This window comes from Episyrphus balteatus, chromosome 2 (assembly GCF_945859705.1).
Source record: "Episyrphus balteatus chromosome 2, idEpiBalt1.1, whole genome shotgun sequence".
Classification (NCBI taxonomy): domain Eukaryota; kingdom Metazoa; phylum Arthropoda; class Insecta; order Diptera; family Syrphidae; genus Episyrphus; species Episyrphus balteatus.
The window spans coordinates 37,335,742-37,353,081 of record NC_079135.1 but is presented as its reverse complement, the minus strand read 5'-3'; the positions used below and the strand labels follow the sequence as shown (position 1 = coordinate 37,353,081).

Genomic DNA, 17,340 nt, shown 5'->3' with positions numbered 1-17,340 from the left:
ACCGAAAGATTTTCTTCATTGAACTTCCTTACAGACAGAAGATTGCCACCAATAGCAGGAACATACAAAACATCTGTTAGTTTCGCTGAAAATTCTTCGTTCTCCTGGTTCAAGAATTTAAGAATTCCACTTCCACGACCTTCAGATGTAACTTGATTGCCATTCGCCACATTGATTTTCTCGTGATGACTAGTATCAAGTTCCTGGAAAAAACTTCTATCACTGGCAATGTGGCATGTGGCACCAGAATCAACAATCCAACCATCTTGCTGATTTCCAGCCATAAATAAAAACTCTGGTTGATTTTCTACCTTATTAGCTGCATTTGACTTGCTCTTATTTGCATTGGATTTCCATTCTTTATATTTCTTACAGTCTTGTTTGAAATGGCCCTTTCCTTTGCAAAAGAAACAAGTCTTTTCTCTTTTGGTTATTACTTTAAGAACTGTATCTTTATAAGCTACGTCGGTTTCTTTTCTTCGTTCATACTCTTCTAACAACTTTGATTGGACCAAGCCAAAAGTAAGGTCCTTTGCCGGACGCGATTCAATTGCTGTAATCAAAGTGTCGAAACTTCTTGGCAAGCTACTGTTTAACATGGCAACCCTCCAGTTGTCAGAGAGTTCAGTTTCACCGATATCTCTTAGCTTTTCAAATAACTCGACCATATGATTTATATGAGCTTGGACATCGCCACCTTCATCAAGCCGCATAGAGCAAATTTTTCTCATCAAATGCACCTTATTGCTCATTTCACTCTTTTCATGGTAGCTCTTCAATGCATCCCACGCTTCTTTTGCTGATTTCGCACGCCTTATATGCACAAGCTGGTCATCTTCAACCAAAAGTCCAATAACTGCTCTCGCTTGATCGTCTCTCTTTTGCCAGGCTGCATCAACCTTTTCTGGTCTAGCTTCAGTTATTACATCATATAACCCATCCTTGATTAACATTAACTCAGTCTTGAACTTCCATATTGAAAAGTTCCCATTGTTCAGTTTCGAAATATTGAATTTTCCTCCTTCAGCCATCTTTTGTTCTTTATGATTCTTTAAAATTCTAAAATTCTCAAATTTATATTTCTTTGACACACACTGGGCCCATAACCTGTTGGAAAATTGTTCTTGAATGCAGTGTGGTTCCACGTATTGCCAATAGAAATATATCCAGAATAAGTGAAAGAAAATCTTTTTACAAAAGAATAAGGATTTAATTTATTGAAGCAAAATTGAGTAATGAAAAATATTATAAATTTTATACAAATGAAAAACGAACTACAAACTAGATCAATTAAATTTAAAAATCAAAGTATTTAAACGTAAAGTGTAAATGTTAATTACAACAACTAACTAGGCAAGTTTAGTTTTTGTAAACAAAACTAAAATCAAAATAAGAATCTGACACGACATTACGATGGTAGAGATTGCGTAATAGTGGGTCAGGAAATACTACTATGAATCTGAGTAGTTACTCTGTTGATTTTTTGAGCAACATCTTAAGGCACTGAAGCAATTTTTTTTATTTTTTAAATTTTGTTTTGTTCTGACGATTTGTTGATTAATACTTGAATAGCCTCGTTTTCGCAATTAAGATTTTCTTACAGAATGCGTTAGAAAATTTCAGATTTGGCGAGTTTTGAAAATATTGATTAAGGTTCCAAAATTTTGTTGTCAAAATTCATGTTGTCAAAAAAAAGAGAGAGAGAGAGCAAAACTATAGACTCACAAAAAATTTGCTTTCGATTTTTCGAAAATTTAGGATAGGGAGCATCTGTCTACTAATTTTGAATGAAATATTCTGAGCCGCTTAGGAGATATTTGGACATATCCAAAAAGAACGTCAATTTTCGCAAAAAACGGCCTTCTTCTGTTATCCGAAGAACATTAGGTACCTACACAAAATTTAATTAAAATAGTTCTAGAAATTTGCAATATCTCAAATGTTTTGAGATTAAAAAAAAAAAGAAAACGAATTAGTGCCAAGAACAATTTTTGGAACTTCTTCATTATAGTTTTGATAAAAACCTCGAAACCACAAAACCAAAAAAAAATTTCACAAGAAACTGCTTTACGATATTGCAAAGCTTTGATTGGGAAGACTTTTCAATTTTAAAAATAACCTACAAATTACAACTTCAATTATGCCAGGATCAGGACGGTGTCATTAATAATAAAAGTCATCTTTCACCACAAAGTTCAAATTTTCTCTAACTCGATTTTAAAGCATTTCTGCAGTTGACGCTCACCTTAGCAGATTTTTAATAGGTGAGCTTTAAAGTTTCACCAAAACACAACTACTCTCGTATAAATTGTATATTCAAAACCTATTAGTTAGGTACATATTAATTAAAAATTATCCCAACTTCTCTTATGCATACATGCACTGTGAACATAACAGTTCTGCGTGAGTTAAACAATGTATACATTTTGCTTTCAACATGGAAGCAAGTAACTTGAAGTACGCCCGACACGCAAAGCATAGATTTCAAAACATATAATTTAAACCATCACACACCGATCAAATAAAGTTATTTCCTACAAATATTAAACCTTAATACAAAATATATGCAAACTTAAATTTATTGCAAATTGCAACAGTATTCTCTCCCGAAACAAAAACGCAACAAACAAATATTGTGAATACATAAAATTAAAAGAAAAGTACATAAAAAATTCGGCAATGCTAAACACCCAGACCAGACACTCCATGTCATTAGATTAAGGTCAAGGTCGTAGCAGTTTGTCATTTACTATTTTTATTGCAAGCTGAAATAATAGCTTCTAAAAAACTGGGACTGCACTTTTTAACATTGCTGCTTAAGGTACTTACAAATTGATATTCGGTTTTATCACGAATTCAATTCGGATCGAAAAAAAATCACAAAATCGTAGTGGAAAATTTTAAACAAATAGTCATTACGAACTAATTCTGTGGTTGTTTTTTTTTTCGAGATTCGTAGCAAATTTAAGATGCGAGTGGAATTCGTAATGAGACTGATTATTGTGTGGATGATTAAATGAGGTTTTAAGGTACAAACAAAATTAAATTCTTCGGTTTTAAGATTTAATTTTTTTTTTAAATTTTTATTTATCGGATAGCAAGGTTATGGTTGCGATTCACATAAGTCGACTTGTAGGAGCGATTTAATACTGATTTTAAGCAAAATCGACTGCATCGGACGCATTCGCAATGGCAAAATTACACTTATTGAAATATGACTTGCTTTTTCACATTGCGTTCCTGCGTATTGAACGGATTCAGCCCCTGCGATTATTTTTCATTTCCAAATTGTTTTTCGGAACAAGATTTGGGTCTTATTATGGGTTCATCAAAGAAACAAGTCAATACATACATATTTGGAAAACTATGTTTAGAAAGAGCATTTTCTTTCTTTTAATTTTCAGCCTCGTATCTTGCTCAGTTATTGTGGTCTTATCAAATTAATGATGGAAATCTGAATTTTTCATAATTATTTGATAGCGGTTCTTCTGTAAAAAGAATTGTTTGGGAACTTGTAGGGCAGGCAGTTACAGTTGCGTACGTATTGAATACGGCTCTTGCGGGTTAGTTTTTAGAAAAGAGGTGTATTTTTTCATCAATCAGCACAGGATTAGTCAATGAATGTATGAATAAAGCATAAGTCTATGAGTTATAATTATTTCATAAAAAGATTCATTTTGCGGTAAAAAACAACGCTACACCACTCGACAGTTAAACAATTTTTTAAGAGAGATAGCTAAGCATCAAAGTCAAGCCATAATGTTTCAGGTTCTTTTGAAGAATGGTTTCAACTTAAAAGGACTGTAATTCCTAAAGTTCAAAAACGTCCCGATTTTGCCAGGACAGTCCCAATATTTAGACCGTTCATTCTCCGAAACTAGAAACTGTTGAAAGCATAAATTGAAGCTTTGAGGCTTTTTTAAAAGATCTATCAATAGACAATTTTTAAGCAAGTACCTATCTACGATAAATGTGATTTTATTTTGTGGATGAAAACTTTATTTTTTTTCAAAGGAAGATTTCAAAAAATGTAATTTTAACCAACTCATAGGTACTTTTGCAAGAAGTCCACAAAAATTTAAGATTAAGTGGTATGCATGGGAAAGTTTGTAATCACCTACGAAATTCTTTTTATTATATTTGATTTCATGTATTTTTTTTGCTGTCCCGATTTGTCCCGACTTTTGAGACCTGTTGTCCCGACATTAATATAATTTTATCTGGCAGCCCTAGCCATAGTCCATCTCACTAATCATCGCGTCACAAGTCATTAGATTTTTTTACTAATGCAATTAAGTCTAAGGAAATCAAGCCATCTGGCGCAACATCTCAACAACAACATCTCCCGAATAAGCAGAGTGGTTCCATTTTACCTCGTGAAAAAATTTACGATGCATCAATTGCATTCTGTGTTCAAAAAACTTACCCTCACCGAATTTATGGTTACTGAACTGCTTTCCATCTACATTATCGGTTTGACATAGATCCTAATGACTTTTTCCCGCACACTAAAAATAAGCTAGAGCTTATCAATATATTTTTTTTAATCCGAAGAATCAGCTGATATACCTTCAAAATCTATTTTTTTCACTTATCTCGATCTATGTGGCATTATAAGTACATAGTCAAACTCATAGCCAATCTACAATGAAGAGTAGTTAAACGTGATCACGATCGACACGTTTGCCTTCAATATTTTTTATAAAATTTTATTTGTTATCTAAGGTTTCAACTAGGAAAAAAAATAATGATTGCACACCCGTAACAGTCTATCTAAAAATCAGTTCGGAATTATTTAACTCACAATAAATTAAGATAACATATTTTTTCATTCTATAAAAACGCATTGGTACCTATCTATCAAATAACAAGTGCATAAGGGCTCAAGGGAAAAATGAGACCACAATCAAGTCACACGGAGTGTATATACGCGCTCATAGAAGATAACAACAGAGACACACCGCTACGCTCAAAACCAGCGACCACATAAAATAACAGTAACAGTAATATTTCTTTCTTCGAATTACGTAATAAGCTCTCCGCGTCTACTCTACTACGGTCACCGCCAGCGATAACGTAATACCTTCACCGAAGCCGAGATCTAAGAGGCACAAAAGCTACAGCTTCACATTGAGAGTCTCCAGTCAGTTTGAGTACGAATCGACCAAATGTGATGTCGACAATGTGCTACCAACTGTGGCGGGGTCGGCAGACATCAGCCAGGCAAAGGCAATATACAAACAAAAAAACACAAACCAGCCAACAACCAGACTCTAAGTAGAGCCGAAACAAACCGGTAGTGTCTGTGATGTTTTTATTCAGTTTTTCTGCAAACACACTTCCTCTAATAGAGCAAGGCAAAGCAAAGCAAAACCTAGCAACGTGATGTGAAACACTCACACTTCTTAACAAACTCCCAGTCCCCAGTACCTAATACCAAGCAAGGTGCTATAGATTGAACAAGTTTGATAATTTATTTGAATTTTATTTTTTTTGCTTCTTTACATTTTTTTTTCGTGTTATCGAGAGACGACAGCAACGACGACGGGCGACGACGACTACAAAAGGGAGATGGGGGTTGTTATGGAATCAAAGAATGTGGATACTTTTTCAAAGGAAATACCAAAGTGCAATTTTATTTGTTTATACATTTTATTTAAATAAAAAAAAAATAAAACTGAGAGAAGACACTTTAAATAAATATAAGAAAATGTTGTTTGTGTGAGGGAGAAATGGGAGCAGGGACCTTTAAAATAAGAAAATAAAAAAAATAAGAAAAAAACAATTAAACCCAAAAATAAAACGCACAATGTCCTTGAAATTATTTTCGTCTACGTATGAATTCTCGAACTTTGAGTATGTACCTCAAGTTAATTGAATATTTCGTTTTTTTTTCGTTTTTTCGTTCGTGCAATCAAAAATGCTTTAACATATACCTACATGTTTTTTTTTTTTTCTTTTAATTTTTGTATTATTTAAGAAATATGTAGTTACAAAATTTCTTACCAATTATTATTTCGATGTGATTTTTTTAAAAATTCCTCAATATCACAATTCACATTATAAACAAATTCCTCGTCGGACAAACTGAGATTCGTTGCGATTTTTCTCTCCAGTTTAAATTTTTGTTAACGAGGACGAGAACGACGAGACAACGACGAACCGACCAAAACGAAACACACTGTGGACTGGATGTGGTGGAGGTTGAAGGGGGAAAAGAATTAATAATATTGATTTAAATATTTTTTTGTTGTCTTTAATTAAAAGGTTAAAAGTATATATATTATTACTTATTTTTTATTATTATTTGCAACAAAAAATAAAGAACATTTATCAACACGGAATTTTTTTCTATTCTTCCACCATTCTAGATAGAATATATTTCTTTTCACATTTCTTTTTGTTCATTTTCTTCTTTCGGGGTAACACTGAACTGAAAATTGATACTTGGTAGATTACACTTGGTTCGCTGTCAAAAATGGGTTGTCAAAGTGGAAAGCATTGCCATATCAGCTGGAACCTAAAGGAGGAAACACATTCGTTTGACGCATACAATTTGTATAGAAGCTTAAGCACCGATCGCACTAAAACCTAAACAGATATGCGGCACAACTACTGCACGCATCGCTACATGCAGCGCTGCACCAAAAATACATGTACACTACTTTTTTTAAGAAAACGATTATATGGAAGAAATATTTGAATTTATAAAACTAAACAAGATGGTTATGTTTGTTTTATAAATTCAATTAGTTCCTTCATTTTAACATAGTGAAAACAAACTTTATTTGAATTTTTGAATGATTGTCAATTGCCAATATCAGTAATGCCAAATTACATTTTTTTGGATTTTTGTTGTTTCTTTTTGTGACTCCAATGAAGCTTGGCGTCGAATTCAGAAATAAAGACATGATAGGTGTGTTTTTTATTACCACCGGTCTTAACTGGACAAAAAAAACGCCTCGGGGCTTAACCTGAAGTGTTGGCAGCACTGTATATTGAATGTTCCGAAAACAGCAGACACAACAAAAATTTAGAATTGTCATATTTTTCGCTTTCGTCATTTTTTTGTATTTTTCATGTATGTTTTACAAAGAGATACAAAAATGTATGCTAGCAAAACTATTTTAATACATTTTGTCCTTCCAAACGTGAGTTTTCACGTTTTTAAACAAATTCTAAACAATTTATGAAAAAATTAGTTTGGTAGCACAGATTTAAAACTCTTCAAAAAGTTAAGCCCAGAGAAATCTCCGGGCTAAACAACTAAGCCCAAGGGGCTAAGGTGTTGTTGTATTTAACATGTAAATTGCTTAGTGCCAGTTGTACAAACGAGGGTCAACCTTGGTTCAGGAATTTAACCCACCGATTTTGACGGATTAGCTGCGGGTCAACTTCGGTTCAAGCATTAATGTGGCTATTTCGACATATATGAACCTTGAACCAGTGCTTAACTTCAGCCTTGCTACCGATTTTAAAAGATAAAAGTCGCTGATCCACGAATTAAATATTTGTACAACTGGCCCTTAGCCCAGACTGCGTTTTTTTTTGTCTAGCTAAGACCGGTTGTAATAAAAAACACACCTGATGCAGCTCTGCGCTGCATGCAGATTTTTCTCCCATAAGAGCCCGTGTTATTTTATTTTGCTGCAGGGAAAAAATTGCACGTCTGTTTTGACCTTATACCCAGTGGGCTTCACACTAAATATGTCATGTCTCATTTTATCTTTCGTGTACGTGTACTAAGCTTATCTCTTGAATATAGAGGTAAAACGACTCATTCATTTTACATCTTCATTCAGAAGAAAACCTTACACGTACACCAAACGTCAAAATTCTACCCATGTTTTGAACAAAACTCATGTAATATTCAAAAACATTCTTAAGGCTTAACTATATACACCCCTTTTTGAAAAAGTACAAAAGTGAAAATATTTTTTTTCTGGCTAGCACAATTGTTTTGTGAAAAAGAGTATACAAATTGTTTATGAGACCAAAAAATAAGCTTTCTGCATCATTTGTTTTAATTTTTCAGGCCGAAAAACTATACAAAAATGGGTTTGAAAATTTTCACTTTTGTACTTTTTCACTTTTTGAGCCAATTTAGTTAAGCCTTTAAGATTCTGCAACAAGAATATCTGTGTGGACATAGATTTTTCAAGACATGTTTATGAACCGGACATCGTTCATGCCCAGTGGAGGCGGCATGTAACGAAAAGGTGATAAAGAGGAAAGCAAAAAAAAAAGTTGAAAGTCTTTTAATCTTTTATCTGTGGCTACTTGTGGGTTTTCTGTTGTTTTCGCATGTGCAATTTCGGAACAAAAACATAAACAAAAGTTTTTAAATACGTATTTCAAATTTAAAATATGCCTCAAGAAATTCGTGTTTTACGTTGCTATAAATGCAAAATGTACCAGGTAAGACGACATAACAACAATTTATTAGTTTAAACTTTAAAGGCAAATTAATATCCAGGTGGACATTGTTAAAAAAGCAAAGAAATGGCAATGTAAATTATGTCAAGAAAAACAAAGCGTATTCAAGGAATTTTTTCGTGGTTCTGGAGCCGATTGCCGCCTCAAAGTACAAGAGCTCAATCTTAATGCAAATACTCAAAAAAATGAAGTCGAAAATGAATTTTTAAGTCTTTTGGACAGAGATGATTTAGATGTGGATCTTGAGGCTATTATCAATGAAGCAAATAAAAAAGGTAAAAGTGGTCAAGTGAAAATCGAAGATAGTAAATGGGCAAAATATGTTGACGATGTTCAACCCGAAGAACAAAATATAGAACCTATAGAATGGATAGAACCAACAAGAAAAGCAAAAAGAAAGTCTAACAGCAAACCTCAATCAGAGGAATTAAATTGTACCAAAATTCCTCGATTACCATTAGCTTCTACCAGTTCCAAATGGGATAAGTATTTATAAAAAAATGCTTAATAAATGTATGTTTGTTTATTTATAATTTACATTAATTTCTTAAACTGAATATTTGAAAATCTCCTTGATAAATTCCAGTTACAATCCATAAACTAGAAAAGAATTCCATGATGATTGATTAGCATTTTGAATTATTAGTAACAAAAAAATGTTGACTTACCCATTGTCACTTAGCTTAATCATGTTACCTTTGCCTTGTAATGCTCCTTTCACAGATGATTGGTTTCCATTATTGACTCTTAAGAAGTTGCAAGTAATGAATAGAAAACAAAATTTAAATCTTTCATAAAAAAGGAACAAAATAAATTAATTATACGTAAATAATACGTTCAGGGGGTCAATAACCGATCTGTGAAACTGTGAAGTGATAAAAAATTTATCATTTCAGTTTTCATAATAACAATTTTTGAAGTTTGTTTTAATTTTTTAATATTTTTATTACATTTTTGAAATTTGTTTTAATTTTTTTATAAATCCAGAATCGAATTAATAATGAAAACGTGATAGAACTTATCACTTCACAGTATCACAGACCGAGAATTGCCCCCCAGGAACTGTATGAGTTTCAATAAAAAAGATAAAAAAATAAACTTCTTATACTCATACAAATTATTTATTTTTAACAATTAACGCTTTCGGGAACAACAATTCCTATCTTCAAATTAAACTAAAATGATCAATTAGGATTAGGATTCCGTTAAGCATGAGAAGGTTGAGTTTGTAAATACGCTATTTAAAAAGAGAAGTGTGGCACGAGGGCTAATTGTGAAGCTCGTAAACTCTCTTTCTCTCTGTGTTCCTCTGCCTCTCTCTCTCTCGATCTTTGTTTTTAAGATCCTTCTACGAGAAAGATGACGTCATGACGTCCCAAAAAAATCCTATGAGCAATGGCCAAAGAACGACGATAGATTTAATAGGACGTTCTATTTAATATGACATTTTTCGACCTCACTTCCGAAAATGGTTTCAGTATAGTTATTTTCGTCGCTGGGAATCACAAAAACACCTGGTTCTCCCCCGATCGCTATACTTGCAATCATATTGATAATATTGGACCCAACGACAGGGACACAGAAAAAGGGTGTAATGAATCACGATGCTCAGTTTCAAGCTCACTAGCGGTGACCAAATGCATAATCAGCGAAGAGAAAGTTACCTTTTGCCAATCTACAAGGCGAAAGGGGATTAAGAATAAGAATGGAGAAACATTATGATTCCTTATGCAATTTGCATATTGTGCTAATTGATTTCGCATTCGATATACAACCACGAGATCTGATTATGGCTTTCACTGAGACAGTGAGGGGTTCCAAAAATCTACATACGTAATCATAGGCATTTACAAACAAGCAAAAACGAAACACGCTGGGCTGGAGGAGTAACCGAAGAGTTCCCAATCAAAGTTGGTGTCCACCAGGGAAGCGTCTTGAGTCTTTATCACCATGCTTGGATTTGAAGGTAAAGTGAAAATCCAACATCCTTGCAAACGAGCATTTTATGGGTGGATGTTCTAGAGGAAATTGGATGCCGCATTAGCTCGAAAAAGACAATATCTTGGCTGTCCATTCCGGGTATTAACTTGAATGGAACAGTGCTTCCTATGTGTATGATCAACAGTGAAGCATCTTATGACCATGACATAAACCACCGCGGCGACAAAACTCTGCCATCTTCTGAAACCGAACAATGCACTTTAAACTGAAGGGAAAGCTCTACACTGCAGTTGTTCGTCCAGCACCTTTATACGGTTCAGAATGTTGGACAATATACAAAACATTTGAAAGTAAGTTGAGAGCAGTTGATAAAAATGTACTTCGCATGGTAGCAGTAGTAACCAAGCTTGATCGAATAAGAAGCAAAAAAATATGGGTCATCCTTTTGGACAAAAATACTCAAAATACAACAGAAACACCACACGTCCGGTTACAGCTATAACGCATTAAAAGTTTAAAATAAGTGGGACGTTAAATCTTCAACGTTTAGCCAGATGGTACAAAAAATGAAGAAAGACCTCATTTCTCAAGCTTGAGGTGCGAAATTGAAGAGCAGAAATTTGAAGATCGAGCTGGCTGAATGAGGGTAATACCTACAGTTCGGACGCACAAAGATTTGTGACGTGATCGAACGTAATGTAAGTAAGAAGTCTATAAAGACTTAATTTTAAAAAATTTAACCGAATCTTTTGAAATAAGTTTGATTTAAAAAAATGTAAAAAAACACAATACAAAAATCTATAATCAATTTAGAATCAAGTCATATAGGTTACCTGTATATTTTCAAGGAACCATCAACTCCAGGACAATATATCAAACTTGCATCCTTAGTACAAGCTATACTATTTTGAAATGGCAAGGGAATCCTTAAAATAGCTTTTCTACCATCCTAAAAATAGAAGAAAACATATTAGAAATTTCATGACATAATTTAATTTAACACAAAACTCACATCATCTGAACAAAATATATCATGAAAATACACTTCTCCACTTAAATCACAGCTAATTACTATACGGTTTCCCTTCATCATCTTTTTAAATAAACTTGTAACTGCAAACTTGTGACTTTTCATCGGAACAATTTCGATTTCAGTTTGATGAGCTCTTATATTTGTGGAACTGCAATGATACAAGGCTCCATCAGTACAACCAACAACAAAATCTGTCACCGAAATCGAAACTATCGTTGTGAGTTCCATATTACCGTGTCTAGGATTTTTTACCAAAAATCTAAAATGCAAAATAGGGATAGTATTCAATTGTACTGTACTTTGAAATAAACTTACTCTCGCTCTTTAAGAAAATGTTTTCCTATCAACCACAAGCAAACCCAACCATTAGCATGACATGTCAGAACACGGTCATTGCTTGGCCAATCGAAACCAACCACACTTCCGTGTTGCAGGTTTTCACAAAATAATTCTTCTATATCTCCTTGTTCTTTATTGGAAATAAATTTCCAAATATACAAATCTTCAGAAACTGTGCTGCCAGCAAAAAGATCCTTATCGAAAGGATTTGTGGATAGAGTTTCTAAACATGCTTTCGTCGGAATGCTCTTGAGTTCTTGGAACACAACAAACTTGCCAGCTGACATTCGCTTTGGAATAAATACTTTAATACTTTGGTCAACATGTTCACACCAATCGTCGTGTGCGGCAGATGTTGAAATCACCAAAGCTGGAGTATTGTTTGTATAGATTGATAGCCATGTAGCTAATCCTTGATTATTTTCCTTTGTGTGCATTGAAATTTTCTGGTACGGCTGTATAACTAGTTCGTCTTCAATATCGTTTGAGTTCAAAATTTGTTCATTTGACAATGGTGTAGGTCCCTTAAGTAGTTCCTCCTCAACTAGGGGGTAAATTTTTTTCAACCATTGTCCGAGTTTTTGAACATCTACATCTAGCATAGTTATATTTTTTGTATCTGTTTGGGTCTGCAAAAATATTATTTTTAAGTACTAAAATAGAGAAATATTAAACTAACCTCAGCATCGCATTTTTTATTTGTTTCAATAGCTTTATCCAATAATTGTGGTAAAGGATCTGTCCCAGTTGAAGTATCTCTAAAGGTTGCATGTTCTTTACTTTGATTAAATGGCAGAAATTCAGTTATTGCAGAGGAAAAATCACTAAACTCTTCCATGATTGTGACTATTTTAAAGAATTGACACGAGTTATGTTTTGGATTAAATTGTTTGGTAACAAAGAGTGTATGTATAGGCGATAGTTTGTGTTGCTAGGTGCACATTGTTTGAAAACCCCTTTTTCTCATTTGTTGCTAGGCACCTATTTAATGAAAATCTTTTTAGTTTAAAGGAAGAATGCTCAGCAGATGCATATTATAAAAAAAATAAAAACAACAACAATTTTATAAAAAACTAATTTATGCAACAAATACATTTCAAGATTTATCATTTAACTGTAAAAATTTTGATTACAATTTTAAACTGAAGATCACATACGTCTTCTTGAGCGTGAACGATATGTAGGTTTTTCTTTTTTGGGGCGACGACGACTGCGTCCTAATGCTCGGCGACGCGATAGTCTCCGCCGAAATCTACTTCTTCCTCCTCTTCCTCCACCATGGCACGGATCTTCTGGCTAAATATGAAGACTTTTTTTACTGATTGAAACGTGAAATTTATTTTTATATACCGACCTCAGAATCCCATTCTTGATTTGAACGTAGAGGAATTTTTTTGATAAGACGTCTTGTAGTTGAAGATGGTAAAATTTCTTCATCATTGGATGAGCTATTATCATCATCAACATCCTTAATGGGATTTTCTTCATAATTCGAAATTGACTTTCTTCTCGACATTATTTTTGGCTTTACTTAACAAGATAAATTTGGTTTTATTCAAATAAATATAATGACTTTTTTAACGGAAAATTTTCAATCCTCTATCGATTTCTACAAAAAAAAATATATTTAGACATATTTTTTTTTTTTCAAAATCAAAAAGTGTGTGATTATTATGAGGCTCAAAAAATTAGTTTTCAACAAGGTGTGTAGCATAGAACAATGTTGATCTTAAGGGAGCGGAATTCGTGCACGTGAATCCTTTCTGCACACTTGTCAAGAAAATCATTTTTTTTTTAACTTGTACATTATTGTAATGTTGGTTTTGATTGTAACATTGATTTTACCGAAATTTGTGTTTTTGTTTTTGATAGTCAGTCGTGTACATAACAATAGAGTTAGGTAAGCTTTTTTAAGGGTTCAGTTCTAAAATAAAAGTTAGAAATTGAGTTTTATTTAAACTTTGAACTGTTCGTTGCGTATGTATGAGACAAAAAAATATATTGATGAGATGAATAAATTTTGTGCACCAAATAACTTTAAAGTTTATAGTGCCCCTTATTAACTTTGAATTTTGTCAGAAATACGACTTTTTAAATAAAAGTCAACAAAGTTGGCGGCAGCTGAGCAAAAAGTTGAGAATTCTTCAACTTGCGCTAAAAGCTACAGCCACAGCTACACCATTGTATTCAGGGGGTTAATATTAAGGCCATTTAATATAGTTTAGTAAAGTGGGGTCATTACTGTACTGCTTACAAAAATAGAAAGTACTGGGTCATAAAACTATTTTCCACCCATATCAATAGTTCTTCCTTTAAGGCTATGAAAACAATTTCTGAAGGTTTAAAATGTTTCATTTGGTAATGAACAGATAAACTATTTTAAAATATTTCTAGAAAAAAAAAACTGATAGCAGGGGGCGAAAAATCGTATTTGATTCAATAATAATAACGGATGAGGAGTGAAGGATGAATATGCTCACGAAGGGAACTACAGTTCCATTGCTAAATTTTTCCTCTTTTTGATTTTTGTTCCTAGAAAATGTAAAAACTCATGCTAAAATTCAAAATTTTAATTAATTCATCTGTGTGAAAGAGATTTCCGTACATTTTGCTCGTGAACTTCTTCATCGCTCGTGAAGCAAAACTCCACTCCACTTTCTTCTCCACCGGCGTCAAACTTGCTTCACCTGTGTGTACTAGGCTTTACGATGATGGAGACGATCAAGAAAGTGGTTTTCGTCATGCCGTCCGTCATCGGTCTGTGCGTCCATCTGTAAATCGAGCTAAGGCCTAAACGGATGGATGGATTCGCTTGAAACTTGGTACAGATGTTTTTTACGTACATAGTTCCCTAGACCCGTTTTTTTTTTTATTTTTTTAATATCTCTTTTTTAACGTATATCTCCCATATAAGGTTTTCGAGGTATTGAAATTTTCTCGAAAACGGCTCTAACGATTTCGATTATATTTGGTGTACGTAATACTCTTATTATTATTACTTATTATACTATTATTTCTTACAGCCCTATTCTGCTATTCGATTCACGTGAATCGAAAGATTTCATTCCTTAATCACGTCAAATAGGCTTTGAAAATTCTCAACTTTTCGAAAGCAAAGTGATGTGTCCCGCTATCTTAGAAATTCTAAGGAAAAAAATTTGCTTAAATTTAATTTTAACCCCCATTTAAAGGCTTCTAATTTTTACAGAGTAGGGCCGTTAATTTAATTTTTTTAACATTCAATTTTTTTTTTTTTTTTGGACACTAAACAAAATCTTAAATTTCCAATAGATATTTAAGATAACGATACTTTGGACTACAAGAGCAAGTACGTGCATCCCAGTTGTGCATTTTATTTTTTTGTCTCAAAAATGTAAAGTTACAAAATACACTCGGAATAGATTTGAAAATAAAAATATTCGTTTTTCTGGCGTAAATATTGTTTGGAATTTTTCATTTTTATTTATTTTAATTATTTAATGCATAGATGTTTTACATTCGAAATCGAAATCATTTTCCTTCTCTTTTTTCTAACAATGCAACGTAATTTACTTTGCACGGGCAGCAAGGGCACTCAAATCGGCAATGCACTTGTTAAGGGTTTCCTTTTCGGATTGTGGGGTGATGGACTTGAGAACGTTCTTAACAACCCAGTCAACCATGTGTTTCTGGTTGATACGTCTTTCAACGTGACGGCATTGAACTTGGTAGTCCAAACGGCGCTTGACCTAAATCAAAAAATAAAAGATCAGAATAGATTGCGACTAAATTATTAAAAATCATACTTGGTTGTAGACATTCATGGCACGTTCCCTGAATGCAGCTTCCAATTGAAGAGCAACATTCTCTTTCTTGGCATCAACGAGCATGAGAGCACCTTCGGCGCGCCATTGTTCCTTCTTTTCGTCTTCGATAGCCTCGGCGAGGACCTTCAATTCGTTGGCACGACCATCATTCCATTCGGCTTCGATCCTCTATAAATACAACAATGCAATTCATTCGTCGATGAAAAGTGTCAAAAGGAAACTTACGTCGATTTCCTTGTCGCAGTATTTAGCAGCTGCTGGACCAATTTTCTTTACAGCAATAATGCACATAATACCCAATGACAAACCACCGTAGTATTCATGCTCCATGACGAGGATTTCCTTGGAGCACAAGTAGGTGAGGAGACCTGCACCGAATGTGTATGGGCCGGTGACACCAGTTTTGTTGTAGAAGAACTGGAACCATTCTTCTGGAATGAATCCCAAACGGACTTTGCCAGGGTGTTCTGGACGCACGGGCCTCTTGAATTGTTCCGAAGTTCCAGTTGCAGCGGCTCTAGTGGCAACGAGAGCTGCTGGTCTTTGAACTGGAAAATATTATCAAAGAGATAAATTAATAAAATTCGCATACACGTTTTCCAGTGAAAAAAATATGTCAAATTAGCGATTACATAAACGATGGCCGAACAGAAATATTTTTTTTTATATATATATGTATAGCTGTTACGAACCATTGGAAAATGTTTATTAAAATAAGATGACATAATCAAATTTTTTACCTGAGAGTAATGCGGCCCTCGAAATCATTTTTAATAAATTTTATTTTTTTGGAAAGAAAATTCGACGTCCGTGAAACTTCCCTTTTTGCTGTGCTCAAAGACACCGTGATGATAATTCACAATAGAAGAACTTGAACGAAAAATTAATGAATTTGACGAAAAGTATTTTGACAGTTCAGTTTCATTCACAATTGTTGAAAAAAAAGGTGGGTGTCCAGGGTAAATATGTGTTCATACTAGGCGTTTTTCTTTTTAAACTCAGAAGAAAGCTGAACAGAGTGAATATTCTGAGCACGCTCTGAATAAAGCTTGTTCTGAGCGCTCAGAATTATTTTTAAAACACACCTGAACATTTTTGTCTATTTACTTGTCATTTTATTCTACAGAAACAAGATTCAAAACTTAAATTTAAAAAAAACTGCTTGTGTTCAGAATTCAACTCGGTTGTATTATTTTGAGTCCATCGCGCTCAGAACACGTTCAAAACAAAAAAAGAAACACAAATTTGAAGCTCTGAATGTTCAGAGGTAAAAAAGAAATAAAATTTTTTTTAGAGTTCAGGCTCTGTTCTGAGCTAAAAAAGAAAAACGCCTACTATTGTAACAAATTAAAAAAAGAAAATAGTTTGCTTCTACACGAAGACGCAAAGTGCAAGACGCACATTAGAGCAAGGGAGAAAGAAAGTTTGAAAAGATAAAAGGGAAGGTTTTCTACCCTGTGAGTCTCCGGTCAAAAGTTTTGAGACTCATTTTGACGTTTCTCATTGGAGTTGTTCTTTTTTTGCTGTTTTGGTTTATTTTATTTCGTCGGCTGCAGAGTTATACCGACTTTTCACGAGTCGAATTTAGCCGCACGATATGTCGGTCGACTAGGATTTTTCAATGGGGAATGTCGCCTGTAACGTTACGTTCACACGAGTCGAAAAGCTTAGCCGCACGGCAAAAATCAACTCGTGAAAAGTCCCCATTATCTTCGTCAGTTTGTGTATTTTGCGTGTATAGTAAATATTTTTAATTTATTAAAATGTTTTCGTTACACATAGAGC

The 17,340-nt window shown here is 33.7% G+C and overlaps 3 protein-coding genes across 6 annotated transcripts in view; 1 reads left to right on the top strand and 2 right to left on the bottom strand.

The window, feature by feature from the left end:
- The window catches only part of LOC129908605 (uncharacterized), a 29,311-nt gene extending 15,899 nt beyond the window's left edge, over window positions 1-13,412 (bottom strand). The window contains exons 1-6 of one of the 3 annotated variants that reach the window (XM_055985228.1): window positions 13,104-13,412; window positions 12,883-13,045; window positions 12,429-12,745; window positions 11,726-12,378; window positions 11,390-11,669; window positions 11,211-11,326 (exon numbers count right to left, since the gene is read on the bottom strand). In XM_055985228.1, coding sequence (XP_055841203.1) covers window positions 11,211-11,326; window positions 11,390-11,669; window positions 11,726-12,378; window positions 12,429-12,587 — 1,208 coding nt within the window. In that variant the 5' untranslated portion in view covers window positions 12,588-12,745; window positions 12,883-13,045; window positions 13,104-13,412. Of the gene's footprint in view, window positions 1-11,210; window positions 11,327-11,389; window positions 11,670-11,725; window positions 12,379-12,428; window positions 12,746-12,882; window positions 13,046-13,103 lie in introns of those variants that run through there. The other 2 variants (XM_055985226.1, XM_055985229.1) reach the window with 2 other exon arrangements.
- Window positions 8,166-9,309, top strand: LOC129908606 (MRN complex-interacting protein). Of its 2 annotated transcripts, XM_055985231.1 has the most exons (3): window positions 8,166-8,418; window positions 8,477-8,949; window positions 9,023-9,307. In XM_055985231.1, the coding sequence occupies exons 1-2, from the start codon at window positions 8,368-8,370 to the stop codon at window positions 8,930-8,932; spliced, it is 507 nt and encodes a 168-aa protein (XP_055841206.1). In that variant the 5' UTR covers window positions 8,166-8,367; the 3' UTR covers window positions 8,933-8,949; window positions 9,023-9,307. The 2 variants fall into 2 exon arrangements, with proteins under 2 accessions (XP_055841206.1, XP_055841205.1); XM_055985230.1 differs by having other exon boundaries at window positions 8,477-9,309.
- A 1,759-nt stretch (window positions 13,413-15,171) lies between the features above and the next one.
- Window positions 15,172-16,455, bottom strand: LOC129911710 (ATP synthase subunit b, mitochondrial). Its single transcript, XM_055989583.1, has 4 exons — window positions 16,296-16,455; window positions 15,781-16,103; window positions 15,535-15,723; window positions 15,172-15,477 (listed from the first exon to the last, which is right to left on the bottom strand). Exons 1-4 carry the CDS (start codon window positions 16,321-16,323, stop codon window positions 15,298-15,300), a joined length of 720 nt encoding a protein of 239 aa, XP_055845558.1. The 5' UTR covers window positions 16,324-16,455; the 3' UTR covers window positions 15,172-15,297.
- Window positions 16,456-17,340: the final 885 nt, after the last annotated feature.